The following is a 14,441-nucleotide window of genomic DNA, read 5'->3' as shown; positions in this document are numbered from 1 at the left end:
TGAGCCCCTGTCTGAAACTAATTGTCTATGTTATTATCCAAACTGCACAATTTAAATATTTAGGAGATCCTGATCTCTGTTATGGCTGCAGAAATTACACTGGATGTATCAGGCAGACGCTCAATGGTGGTAATTTACTCTTCTGAAAGTGAAGGTGGAATTTGGTCTGCATAGATAAGCATTATCACCCCCATCTTAGTAGTGGCAAGGATAATAGGAAAAGAGGACATTTCTCTTGTAGAATAGTTTTGCATTTCTTTAAAAAAGAGCTCCAAAAGTGAGATACTTAGAATATTTATATAAGTGTAGGGGCACTACTAAAGAGGTGTCCAGAGAAATAAGCACATGCTGTAACAAACTTACAAAATCAGCTGAGGCCTCAGTGCAGTCTGTGAGGATGAACTGGGTAGCCCAAAGGCTGGTAGTGGTCATGCAAGTCCATGTTCCAATGAAGAGCCTCATTTCACCTCCTGTCTTCCTGAAGAAAGTGCAGCATTAGCTTTCAAATTCCTGCCTGCACATCAGTGACAAAAGCTGAATCCATGCATAGCAATACGAATAGCAATGAACAGTCATTAAATCATTTGATTTTTACAGAGAGCATTACAACTTTCCAATGTCCTGAAAGAAATAGCAAGATCTGAGAAATTTGCCAACTTTGATATTTTCTACATGGATTTCCCACTGAGACAAAGTAAGTTGTTTTTTACCCTGTCTTTCTCACAAAGCATTTACTCAAGTCCTGGCCAGTTGATACACTTCTCATATTTTGGCTCTGTACCACGAGAAGGGCAGTGCTGTCAGTGAGCCTAGGTGACCCTGCTGTCAGGGCTGTGGCCAAGGAGGTCTCCTTAATGCCAGCTTCTCCTGGCTTCCATGGTTGGGGTAACCAGGCACTTTTCCTGAGACAAAAATCCCTTTTCCTGAGACACAATCCCAGGAGGCTTGTGAACTACAGCCTCCTGCTGGTCCCAGCTGCCAGCACCCTCCACCCCAGTGATGCACAGCACACTGGCCACTTCCTCTTGGGTATCACAGTGACAAGGACAATAGATGACCATATTGGTCCATAAGATTTGGTTTTATTTCTGAACATTGCTCTTGTAACCGGTCATCTAGGCTGGAGGTGTATACCTGCAGTGGTCAAAGTGGTCTTCATGAGATGTAGTTTACTTCATTACTGACTGGGCTTCATGCTGCCTCCTCTGGGCTGAGCAGTGCTTTGGGAATGAGACCTTTCATCAGCCATTTCCCTGCCTCAATAACACAGCCACCCTCTCAGTCTTCCCAAAAGTAGAAGCACCTATCCCAGGAATAACTGGCATCTTTCCCTATGTTTCTTTAAACACCTACATACTACTGTAACTTTTGACTTGAAGAGCTTACAAAACTTGTCCTTCTGTGATCTTTAGTGACATTAGGTAAGCGCATTACCTAAATCACTTTCTTCTGAAACTGACATTTAAAAATAAATTAAAACACCCAGGAAACTTTTGTCGTTATGCATGAGCATGAGCAGACAGTGTCCCTGTGGGGCTGGGGACCAATACCTGTTCCTGAATCCCTGAATCAGCTCTGCTTGCCTTGTAAGATGGACAAGGTCCAGCTTGAGGCAACACCCAGCATCAGCACAGACTCATCACAAGGAGAAACACACTCCTTCTTTTTAAAAATGAGGATCAGCATGAGATGAGTGAATGAGTTGGGCGACAAATTACAAGTAGTTAGACAGTGAAGGGGAAGTAGGAAAACAGCTTTTTATTTCTATATCCAGCCTGAATCTCCCATGTTACAACTTGTCTCTCCCTCTCCCAGTGTGCACTGCTGTGAAGAGACTGGCCCTGTCCACATTGTCTTCCCACAGGCTCATCCCTGGAATGGACCATCACTGCTCCTCAGCCTCCGTTCATGGGGCAGGAGCTCCAGCCCTCACCACCTTGGGGCCTCTCCCAGATAGCCTGAATGTTTACATTCAAAAAAGAGTATATAATAGTTAGGAAAAAAGCTTGATCTGCATTTTCTTGTTTTTATGTTCACATAGAGAGGTAGTTCCGTGTAGTCCTTATTTACAAATTTTTTCTGGGGACTATATTTTAAGTCTCAGCATGCAGACATGTAAATCCAAAGCCACAAAGGGACAGAAGCGCCCTGTCAATGCTTTAAAGTGTACTTCTCTAATGCTTCTCCCCATCAGTGCTTAGCTGTCCTTGAAAGCACAAAGCCACCTGTCATGGGTTGACACTGGCACAGTGCCAGTGCCCCCATGAGAGGTGTATTCCCCAAAATGGTTACTGTGAGATGTGACCCGGGAACAGAACAAAGCAGGCTCTACTAAAAAAAAAAAATCTCCTTTTACAGCCAAATTCCATCAAAATTCACAAACTTATTTTATCCTACATGACCCAATTCAGGAAGCTGGTTCTGGGTCTCATGAAGACCATATGGAGGAGGAGGAGGTAAAGAAGTGAGGATGGGAGAGGCAGCAGTCTTTCTGTCCAAAAGTTTCTGTTGGAGAGGTGGGCTCCACTGTCAAGTTCGTTCTCGTAGCACAGAGTTTCAAGGGTGTCCAAGTCTCCTGGTGGCTTTTGCCTCAGCTACTTAATATTTAACAAGTCATTAGGATTTGGAATGAACTACCTGCTGGGTAGGCAAATTACTTTAATAAGTTAAATTACTAACTTTAGTTAATTTATTTGCTTTCACAAAAGGAAACATCTTAATATAATTTGCTGTTCTTGATTACGTCGTGTTAAATAAATGAAGTAAACAAAATCACACATGCATATACAAACATCAGCTTTGAAAGACACTTTGCAAAATTTCCCGCAGCCCTGGAGCCAAGGATTCGGGCTTGCCATCAGGAAAGCTGTCAGATCGCAAGTGTGCTCAAAAGCCAGCTAAGGCTGCTGACCTACTTTTCTGGTCTCTTTCTGAAGGAAGCAGCAAATCCTCCCCTAAACTCTCCAGACATCAAATATTTAGCAGTGGTTACACACTGAGTACATAGATTTCAGGCTGGCTTGGGCATATATGTGTACATAGCAGCTCTCAGTTTTCTCCAAGTAAAATTTGAGTATATTAGCATTTATTCTACATTTAGGTGGACACTCAAGCTCACATGTTGACCTTGACTAAAGAAATTTGTGGTTCCTTTATGAAGCAGTGCAATAAAGAGGGGGATAGGAGTTGCTTTTTATGCATTTTCCTTGACATGGGTGGGAGCAAGCTGTCATCTAGTCTAGCCAAGGCAACAAGCATTTCTAAGACAAGCTCTGGACATATCCAGCTGGTGGATATTTGCTCGACTGCTCTAGCATTTTTGGAGGTCAGGTATAATAGTATAAATTGACCTATCTTGAACATATCTTACTTCCTCCTCTGCTGTTTCTGGCGCTGGAACAGTAGTCTCTCTACAGATTAACTACAAATGTACTAAAACACAGTACACAGCCTTGTACTCCATGTACAATACCATATAGAAGGGGTTGGGTAAGCTCACTGTGCATCTGTATGTGCACTGCATGGTGGAATCTGAGGTAAATATGTGTTATGCTCAACATACTGCAAATTTGAAACAAACCTACAAGCCCCACGTCTTCAAACAGGTTACTTTGGGCACTGTCTGAAGCATCACAAGTGGGTTTCTACAGTCAAAGCAGGAATATCACCTTTGTGTGAATTAGAGTTAGCATGGGGACCCAGACATCACTTTTTGACACAATAGCCAGGGTCCAAAAACCAGCTGTGAGCCTAGATCAAACTGTGGCGCTTGAATGGAGAACATTTTCCTCCTGACAGGATGCTTGCATAATGCTATTAAGAATTCTTAATCTGTCATTATGAAAGGAATTATTGAATTTACACTCTGTTAATGCCATATCCACTAGTCCCATGTTTGATCACTCTGCAGCCTTTTTGAAGAGAGAAAGCTTTTTACTTCTCTAATGGCTCCAGGGCTTACAGCACAGCATCATTTGCATTGAATGTCACGCTTATGTAATTCAAAAGGTTATTTTGTTGGAGTTGAAAAAGACCTCTTGGAAGATAAGTAACCAAAAATGACAGCCTGTTCATGCAGACTTCAGCCCATGTGAATATTCTGTTACCATCTCTTTCTCTAAAAAGCACTGTTTTCTTTATCTCTACTTTTTCTTTTGCACTGCTGAAGATGCAACTAACATGGGAAATGCAAAAGTATTAAATCAGTATTAAATAATTTACAGCTTTACTTGCTACAGCATCCATCTTAGTTGTGAGAGAAAGTGAATTGTTTTACAATCATTTATGTTCAAAGCACTTCCTTGCATAAATATCGCAGAGGAAAAAAAAAATAACAATAAAGGCTTAAATACTGCCCCAAGGAGAGGGGATTATACTATAGGCTCTGACAACTCTATGTGAATTATCATAATCTTCACATAGAGCTGTCGTGTGCCTAAAAATACCAGCGATGCTTTGAGGAGGAGCGGGGTGTGTCGCTGGGCGGGGGTCTCCGAGCTCACAGGTGACAAACCCCTCTGCTTGCCCTCTTTGCAGCGGCCGAGGAGTGGCACAAGATGGGAGGTGAGCCCTGGCAGCTGATCGAACCAGTCGATGGCTTCCACCCCAGCCAGGTAAAAACCCGGCCCCAGGAGATGGGCGGGAGCAGGTGGGATGTGGGAGCATGTGGGATGTGGGATTCCGGTGACTATTGCTGCCCCAGGCATCCAGCTGTCATGTCACAGGGATGCAGATGTGGGGAATCTGTCTACTTTAAAGGAGAGAAAGTCATAGAATCGCTTAGGTTGGAAAGACCTCTAAGATCATGGAGGCCAGCCATTAACCTAACACTGCCAGGTCCACCAGTAAACTCTGTCCCAAAGCAGCACATGTTAAATACCTCCAGGGATAGTAGGGCACACTTCCCGTGGCAGTCTGTTCCAGTGCTCGGCAACCCTTTCCCTGGAATAACTTTTTCTGATATCCAACCTAACACCCCTCTCCCGTGCAGTTTGAGGCTATTTTCTTATGTCCTATTAATTGTTTCATGGGAGAAGAAACCACCCCCCAGCTCATCACAACATCTTTTTAGGTTGCAGAGAGCACTCCCCTCAGCCTCCTTTTCTCCAGGCTAAAAAACTTCTGTTCCCTCAGCTGCTCATCAATAACTCATTCTCCAAACCCTTCCCCAGCTCTGTTGCTCTTCTCTGGACAAACTCCAGCACCTCAATGTCTTTCTTGTTAAGAAGAGCCCAAAACTGACTACTGGATTTGAGGTGCAGCCCCACAAGTGCTGAGTACAGGAGGACAATCACTGCCCTGGTCCTGCTGGTCACACTATTGCTGATACAAGCCAGGGTGCCTTCTTTGGCCAATCTAAATGATGGCTGTAGCCCCAGAGCTGATATCTCTGATATTTCTGATGGCTGCACACTGCTCTGACTCCTGCAAAGTCTTCTGCCTCTTTCCCTCACCAACCAGTATCGTGGCCAAACAGGTCTTAATGCACAAAAACTGATCCTTGCCACTTAGGCTGGCCAGCTGCCTGCCCAAAAAACCAGGACAGTAAGGTAGCACTGCAGAAACCAGACAGGCCCCCTCCAGCCCTGCAGGTCTGAGGCTGAAGGTTTGCCTGTCACAGTCTGGAACAAAGATTCTTTTTGAAGTTATGTATTTAAATTGCTTCTGCTCAGCAGCTACATCTTATTACTTTTTCACTTGCTTGCTTGGCCTCCGAGGACAGGTTGCAGGAGAAGGTTTACAGTCTGTTTATTACAGAAATAAACAAAAGGGAAGGAAAAGCAGCTGCTCCACTGTAAGTCCTTGCTTGGGTTTGATAATCTAGCAAGAGGTTGCCTGGTTCCCACCATGCTCACTTCAAATTAGTTTTTTTCCGACAAAAACACATGGAGAGACCATGTTCTGTAGTCAGCTGCAAACAAAGTCAGTTGGTTTTCTATACACTACCTGAAGGTGTCAAGCACATGTGCAGAGCAAAGCAGCAGTCTCCTTTGCAAGCAAACCCCACCACACTGCCCAACCACTTGGTAGCTGCCCCTGCTCAGAATCATGGGGGGATTTTATGGGCCAGTTTTATGTGGTGGGATAATGCCCTGCATGTGTTGACTCCAACAACCCCACCTCCATATGACCCAATGTGATGCTGCTTTCCACACTGGGAAAGAGCAGTCAGTGGAGAAGCACTTCCACGGGAGTGAGTTGCAAGCACTGATGGATTCCAGGATTTCAGCAGCTTCTCCATTGACTGTTCTGTCAATTAAGCTAGGGGAGACCTGCAGGGGGAAGTCCAAAGGGAAAATAGATGCTTTAGGTGCTATCTTTTACATTCATGTTAGTCACTCGGGGCCATACAGTGCCTTGCTTAGCTTTGCCAAATTACAAGATCTTCCTGTTCAAGGAGGGACTCCTACATCGCAGAAATTCCTGCCTGTCTACTTTACAAGTACCAGGAGACAGATGCATGAAAGTATGAACTCACAGCCTGGGGATGTGGAGAAAGCGTGCCTTGATTTTTGCTGCCGGCCTTTTGCAAGGAAGCAATTAGAGAAAACCTGGCAAATGAAATGAGAGTAAAAACAGTGATGAAACAAACCCCATTCCCAACCCTGCCATCTGGGGAAACTGCAATGCAAAGTCTGGAGTGCAATGGAAACTTTTGCATTATTTTCTTTGCATTATTTTCCTGTCTTTCCCTGGCCTAAGGCTGGCCTGAGGTTTCTTATAACCCCCAGCACCAGCCCACAGTGGGAGTCAGGCTTGTCATATCACAGCTTTTCATCCAACCTCCTGCCCACATCCTGTATCCCACCAGCAAGGTAGCACAGAGTGAAGGCAGCAACTATCTAACAGGATCCTCGCCAAGCCACAAGAAAATTACAAAAGGACATTGAAGGGCAGCTGCAAACCTGCTTGCAGCCCCCAGAGTGCTGAGCTACAGGATGCAGTCAAGCACTGCCATATTTCACTCCCTCTGGACCTGGCATCCTGCAGTGGTTATGATCTCTCCCTCCTGCTGCTAGCATGACGTTAATGCTTTTATAGGTACATCGTCCCTTACAGTCAAGGTGCCAGCTGTAGATATGCCTCGCTTCAAGTGAGTTATTGTCCTCGTAGGTTTTATTAATTAGCCTTATCCAAACATCCACCATTGTAAATCCATTTTTCTTTTCCTGTTAGAGAAGTCTGTTATCAACATACCACTATTTGGACTGAGATGTAGCACTCTGCCCCAAAAGAGTAACCCTCTTCATAAATAGAAGGGGAAGAGTGAGCAGAGACTGCTGTTTTAGAGTATGCTTAAGGAAGATAAACAATTCACTCAATCCTCATACAAGTTTTATTTAAAGTTTTACTTTCTCCTGACATGAATGCCTCTGGCCAGGTATGGTTTTTGTAGCACACAGAGCTGCCTAGCAGGAGAGGATTGATTCCATGCAGTTGTCAAGTGAACAGAGGCTCTTGCTTCCATCCCTGCAGCTATTCCCCATGCCTCACAGGCAGCTTGATAAATACAACAGATAAGATACCGAGCCAGCACATTTCTGCTGAATTTTTCCTCTGTAGATATCGAAGCATGACAAACATTTCCCAATTTTTAGACTGAGAAGCACTCCAAGGAAAGCATAAACACCTTAGCTCTTGCCTTCAATGCAAAGAAATTTTGAAGTTTGGGATGAAGGAAACACTCTCTGTGCCCCTTTCAACCCACGGCTGAGCTGGCAAGTTGTGATCACTAGGTGATCCCAAATCATTGTGGTTCAGCAATGGGCAGGATAAGCTGGTGTCTGTTGTCAGCCCGTGAATTTCACCTGCTGTTTATCCACTGTGTCTTTAATTAAAAAAAAAAAAAAAAAAAGTTGTCTGCTTGTATAAACATGGCAGAAGCAGGTGTCAGCACATATATCCAGGAGTCCAGACGTCCTCCAAACATTCTGGAGAGATGTGGGAGGGAATTGAACCTTTCTAAGCTTGCATACCTTGCAAGGAGAAGGAAAAATAAGGAAAAAAGCCACACTTGCCCTGTCCCATAAGAGCCAGCGCAGTTTTCCATGCACTGGAGAAAGGCTAGGTTAGGCACTCAGGCAGGAATAAACTAGCCCCCATGGTCCCCTCTCCAGGCAATATTTTATATGAAAAAATCGTGAAATATGGGATGAACACCAAGTACTGATTTGTTGAGCCACATTCTCTTCCTCTAAATTTATTGTGGGAAAAGGATTTTCCTGCATGTTTTTTTTTTTTTTTTAAGTTGCAAAACAGGAGGGAGCAAACAAAACACTCATAATTGGCATAACTGCATTTCAGTAAAGTTTCAAAGCTAAAATTTACCTCCATAAAGTTTTCTCGAAAACACGCAGCTCAGGATGGAGGTGGAGGAAATTCACACTATTTACTTTCAATACCCAAAAGCAAAATGATTCACTCAGTCCTCCTGAGATCCCTCTAGAGCTGTTTTTGAGACACCATTCCCCAAAGTTTGGCTTGGTTTTCCTTGAAAAAAATCTGACTTTCTCTTCCCAGTGACTATAGAGGGAGCCGAGGGATTTTCTCCAGCATCTCCTCCTTACTACAAAATTTCACTGCACATCCTTGTGAATGCCAGATGGCTTCAAGGACACCACTTCCCTCTAGAACAGTCGATTGCTTTGTTTGGATGGCAGGGCCATGCATTTCAACAGGATCCTGCACAAACAGCTTCATTTCTTGCTTTTATGATGTTTCCAGGGAGAAAGCAAAAGCCCTGAGCATCACAAACTGGAACCAGAGACGCTTGGAAGATTCTTAATGTTTATGTACAGGCAGGAAAGCACAGCTTGAGTGTGATTAGCTTCTCCCTTTTTCTTCCTTAAGTCATAGCAAAGCACGTTCCAGCCAGAAATAAAGTGGAAAAGCTGAAGTGACGCATATCAGATGAGTTGGGTATTTACACTTGGCTGAGAATCATGCCTATCACCTGTTTGGTGCAGAAGGGGAAAACAGATAGCCAGAAGCTGCTGAAAAATCACAGCTGCCTCCCAGTTGCAGTCACCCAGAGCTCTGTGAGGAATGGGTAATACTTCCTTTTAAAAACTTGCTTAGGGGATGCAATCTTCACAACAACAACACCAACAACAAAAATTTGCAAAGCTTATAAAAAATATACCATGTCTCAAAGTACAAGAACTCCGGAATTTAAAAAAGACCTGCAAGAAAGTGATTTCCAGAGTCACAAACCCTTCTCTATGCTAAATTACTCACCCAGAATTAATTATTGAAATCATCAGGATGTCAAGAAATTATCTATGCGCAGAACTTAATTCAATTTTGGGCAGTCTAAGCACACATACTTTAAATTAGAGTCAGCATTAGTCTGAACACTGTAGAGCATACCTCCAGTGATACCTCTGCAAAGGATGTACCATGCAAAGACAGTAAGGATTTTTAAACCACTCAGCCACCCAACCAATTAAGCAACCCCACCTTTCCTGCTAAAAAAAACCACATGGGAGCCTTAGGGAGGTTTGTGAAGGAGGTTTGGAGACCACCATGCCAGAATGGACCATTCTGACAGGGACTGGTCTCAGTCCCCTGGTTGCCATAGAGTGTCCCAGAACAATATTTAGTCATAATAGAGACTGCAACCAGGAGAAAACCCTCTAATGAACAAATCTCCACAATCCCTCTTCCGTGCCCCAATTCCTTCATTAGATTAAGAAGACTTTGAGAGACCAGAGTCTAAGAGCCTCCACCCCACAAATGTTACTCTTTGTACATAAGCCCTTAAAGAAAGATTTCTGTCTTCCAGCCCATCATTAGAGCTTCTTTTAAAGCACAGGATTAAAAAAGTAGCACATAAAAATTCCCCAAAGTCTCCAGTATCTTCCCAAACTCCAAAACAACAGTACTCAAATAGTTTGATTTCATAAAACCACCCTGGCCCTTAAAAAAAAGAAGGCTTTGTTAGCCTTACTTAAACCTCATAGCTGCAATCAATATCAGTGTGTTGAAAAGTTTGGGTTGAAAATAAAGTTCCCATATAGGCCAAATATTACTGCAGGTCAGGAGTACAATAAAAATGCCTTAGAGGGGTGCAAAAACTTGGACAAGGGAGACTCAGGCTTTTCTCGCTGTCCCTTTCTGCTACTGCTGATGTTTTTCACCCTGGCAATACAGCAGATAATATTTCTCTTTGGTATATAACTTCTAGGGCAAAAACCTCTGTGAAAGCTGGAGGGACTGATATTGAGGAGAAAAGCTATTCTATCATTTCTGCAGATCTCATGGGAAAAGAACTCTAAAGACAACCCAGTAGCAGGTGCAAACTTAAAGCATCAGACACAGTTAGTTATGAAACTAGAAATAATTGGGCCTCTCTTTCCTCAACACCTGTGGTTTCCTCCCAGGAGAGCACACAGAACATTTATTAGAAGTACCAAAGGCATTTGGGAGCATGAATTCCTTTGGACTTGCAAGAGTTTTATGCATTTTACCCAGGTGGTGCTTTTGACATACTTTCAAAATGTTTCACTGGAGGAAAAAAAAAAAAAAAAATCAGACTTCAGGGCTTTTAAATAGCAGTTTATGGACTAGACACCATAGGCATCTGGAAATGGTTGGAGACAGACTATCATTATTAGACAAATGACAGGTCAGGGAGTTGCAGATATATGGCCCTCACCCTATTTTTACTTTTTCAGAAGGATTTAGTCCTGCTCAAGCCTCTGGAATGAGGTATTTCCGTTGGTTAGAGGTTACAGTCCATCACATGGTTATACTGGGCAGTCTGCCTTATGGTGGGTTCTTCTAAACTCTGGCATTATAGAGGCACAAGAAATTGATAGCATTTGTGGTTTGCAGATTGCTGCAGCCCTTGGAACAGGCATTACCTGGCAGAAGGCACTACACGAGTGGCCTCAAGTGCTTGGCAAGGAGAATCCATTCAATGATCAGATTGAAGCCATATTCAAAGATCAAGGTGGACACTGACTTCCGAACTGCTGGAACCCTCACGCAATTGGTGACGGCACTTCCACGAGTCAAGGTGATTAAAGACACACACAAAAAAAGGTGGAGAGGAAGTTATCAGAGCCAGTAGCAGTGGACATAACACAAGAGCATTATTTTCAGTTTGTATCTCACCTGCACAAGTAGGCTATGCTTTTTCTGTGGAGCTACAAAAATAAAAATCAAAGGATAGCTGCCAGCTAGACCATTTATTGTTCCAGTTTGAAAATCTGTGCTTCTTTTTTCCACATGCAGCAAACTCCTACCCCTACCTACTCTTTTTTCCTTCTGCAGAACATTTCTAGGTTTTCTGTTTGCAGTGTTTCAACAGTTAATCTGATCCCAAAAGGAGAGGGGGGGAACCCCAAACTCATTATGTTGCTATAAATTGTGTGTATGTAATTGCCTTGACTGTCAATACATTATTTAGCTGCTATTTGCTTATTAAAGTGTGCCAGGAATAACAAGGCACTACAATTTTGATGCGCCTGGCAGCATCAGCACAGGCTGACTGAGCACAGGTTCTCTTCCCCCATTAATAAGTTATTAGGTTGACAACACTTCATGTATTTAAAAAGCAGGTTGTTTTTTCAACCTGTAATGTATCTCTGCTTTTTTTGCTTCCTAAGGAAAATAATATGCCAAGTCCTATGTCTTTTATAGGCAAGGGAATCACTGAAAATACTGGGTAGCCCTTGCTTCATAGGCACTCGAAGATGGAGAATTACTGTATTTTTTCACCAGCTTATCCAATGCTCTTAGCAAAATAAATAAATATTTAAAAATCAGAGACAGCTCTACCCTACTTGCAACCTTACTGATGATGGAGGGACCAGAGAGCATTAAGTGGCATTAATTATGGGTGGAAAAGATCCAGTAAACAGAAAGCATTAACATGACATGACTAAAACACACCCCAACAGCCCAAAGCTCAGGTGGAGTTGCTCTGCTCCTTGTTCTGAGCACAGCCCTTGCACAAGGCTGTCACACATGAGGCAGCTCTTGGGCTGTGGTCCAAACCCAAGGATAGGGCCTGGCTGTAGGATGTGCACCCACTCAGCATTTTGAACAGGCAGGGAATGACTTGGCTAATACTATTTTGATTGAAGCATGTATTACTGCTTTCCTAGATCCTGATCCTTTTTATAGGGTACAGTCAATGCTGGGTCTTTTATTAAGATATTAAGATAGAAATTAAGATAGAAATTCCTTTGGGATGACTGCTAACACTTAAGTAAATATTCAAGTCACCATTTTAGGAAACCAGAAGGGAATACATTCCTTAATTGAATGATACTTGTTAATAAGGCCCCAACTCATTCAAGGCATTTAGATGTTACCAAAATATCCAGTCTCCCAAGGAATAGTTTCAACTCTAGAGGCAGACCTGGGGAAGACTATTTAGCATTACAAGGAAATCCCCTTGCTTCCCATAGAAATTCTCTTCAAACAACATAACATTCCATGTACCCTGGCCAGGTAAAGCACCTCCTATTTTTGTATTACTTCTTCAGGACTCTTATCTTTCATTAAATACAACACAAGGACAGAAACAAGCACATCCACACGTTTTCACTACAGCCCAAGTACAGCACAGGCAATAATTACAGAATATCAGATTATTTTCTCTACATCAACACACAGAAGTGTAGCAATTAAAAGGGGGAAGGGAGTCATGTTTGGAACCTAATTTTCAAGGCAATTTCTTTGCAAATTATTGTATTTCATTTGAGGTTGGGATTTAATAACACCAATTAGGAGTTTTACTAAGTAGTAAAACTGAAATTTCCTCAACTAAAATAAGCTACATTGGCCAGAGGAAAACATTTTTCTCTTACAGAATTTTTCACTTGTGCATTTACTGAATTTCTGAACATTGGGGAAAAAAGGTTTCTTATAAAATTAGAACATCTTTTCAAGGACAACCTGAAACCTCTGTAGCTGAATCCCAGAGCAAAGCCCTCTCAAAGGTTTGCCCAGTACAACTGCTCCATGCTGGATACAGGGTCTCTGAAGGACACCAAGGAATGGGCTTGCCCCTGGCTGAAGGCACACAACACAAAGTACATGCCATTGTGCCTCAAGGTGAGCTCTGCACCTCCAAACACAGCTGCATGCAGAAACCTGATATGTAGCTAATGCATTAACTATTTATCAAAGAAAGATGAATTTGGGACTATTAAGCCATCAGCTTTTACAACCACTACATCTCAATTATTTCAAATGCAAAAAACAGCTGAAGATCTGCACCCTCAAACATCAATCACTTACCCATACCACTCTAAAAATACATATCCTATATTTAAAAAACACTGCTGAAAAAGCTTATTTATGCTAAAGCAGTGACAAACTATGAATTCTGGTCTACTCCATTAGGTTAACTGTCTCCTGGTGCTTAGATTGGTTGAAGGTGAAAAATGCACGGGGAAAAGAGAAATGGGGAAAAAAAGTTTCTCTTGGAAAGTTTATAATTCCATGCAATTCAAAGCTTATTAGCAGTATGAAGTTCTAGAAGAAATGGTCTGTCAAGGTCTGTTTTGGGAAAAGTCAGAGCATGTGAATGAATACAGAAGGAATTATGTCACTGGCTGGGTCCATCTTGATGTTACTCAGCAAACACTTTTTACAAAACTTTAAGCTTTGCTTGAAATCAGAGAGCAAGAACTCTTTTTGAGCCATAGAACATCTAAACCTACCTGAAGTTATTTGAATTCACAGACTGGCCTCTTCACAAAGAATCTGCTCCAAACATGAAAAAACTACGTAACCATTGTTGCAAACTTTCACCACAAAACCTTAAAAGAGCAGAGGAACATGGGAGGGGAGGAGGCAGCACCCAGCAGTGCCAGCCTGGAAATCCATAAACACAGGCTTCCTGCTAAGCTTGTGTCCCATGTTTCTGCTGGCTGCAGCAGCCCATGTGCTCACCACTCATGTGCTCAGAAGTCGCCACACAGGTCAGCTTTTCTAACTTAACACCACCTGTTGCACTTTTTACCTTTTCCTTTATGAAGAGAGCTTCTACTTGGCCAATGAACCAACACAGATTGGTTTCTACAAGGGATAATAGTCCGATTAGCCTAAATAAAAGTGTTCCCTTGAATATCATCCAGTTCTGTTCTTAACACCTTTCCGTGGACTTATTTCATAATTCAAAAATTAATGGTTTTTAACACTCACTTGGGGAGTTTAAGACGACAGCCTACCACACATCCACTGCTGAAATTTGCTCTTGCGCTGTCCATGTTGTTATTCTGCTGCCATGTCTGTCAAAAAAAAACCTGTCTCCTCTTTATATTTGATGAGCTGCTGCACACGGACAATCTGGCCTCCTACTACAAAATTCAGCTAGCTGTGTCCAAGGCTTCACATTATCAAGTGGAATTCTGGGATACATGTACAGAATAGAATCCTTCCTTAAACACTGTGTGGAGTCCAGCTTTTCTTCAGCCTACAAA

The 14,441-nt window shown here is 42.6% G+C and overlaps 1 protein-coding gene across 2 annotated transcripts in view; it reads left to right on the top strand.

The window, feature by feature from the left end:
* Positions 1 to 11,713, top strand: part of AOAH (acyloxyacyl hydrolase) — a 73,844-nt gene extending 62,131 nt beyond the window's left edge. For both annotated transcript variants that reach the window (XM_041466479.1, XM_041466478.1), the window contains exons 20-22: positions 598 to 694; positions 4,537 to 4,613; positions 10,837 to 11,713. In XM_041466479.1, coding sequence (XP_041322413.1) covers positions 598 to 694; positions 4,537 to 4,613; positions 10,837 to 10,965 — 303 coding nt within the window. In that variant the 3' untranslated portion in view covers positions 10,966 to 11,713. The remainder of the gene's footprint in view (positions 1 to 597; positions 695 to 4,536; positions 4,614 to 10,836) is intronic.
* Positions 11,714 to 14,441: the final 2,728 nt, after the last annotated feature.

Source organism: Pyrgilauda ruficollis, unplaced genomic scaffold, assembly GCF_017590135.1.
Source record: "Pyrgilauda ruficollis isolate IOZ18807 unplaced genomic scaffold, ASM1759013v1 scaffold2, whole genome shotgun sequence".
NCBI classification, from domain to species: Eukaryota; Metazoa; Chordata; class Aves; order Passeriformes; family Passeridae; genus Pyrgilauda; species Pyrgilauda ruficollis.
The sequence above is the reverse complement of the archived record's forward strand: the minus strand, read 5'-3'. Positions and strand labels throughout refer to the sequence as shown.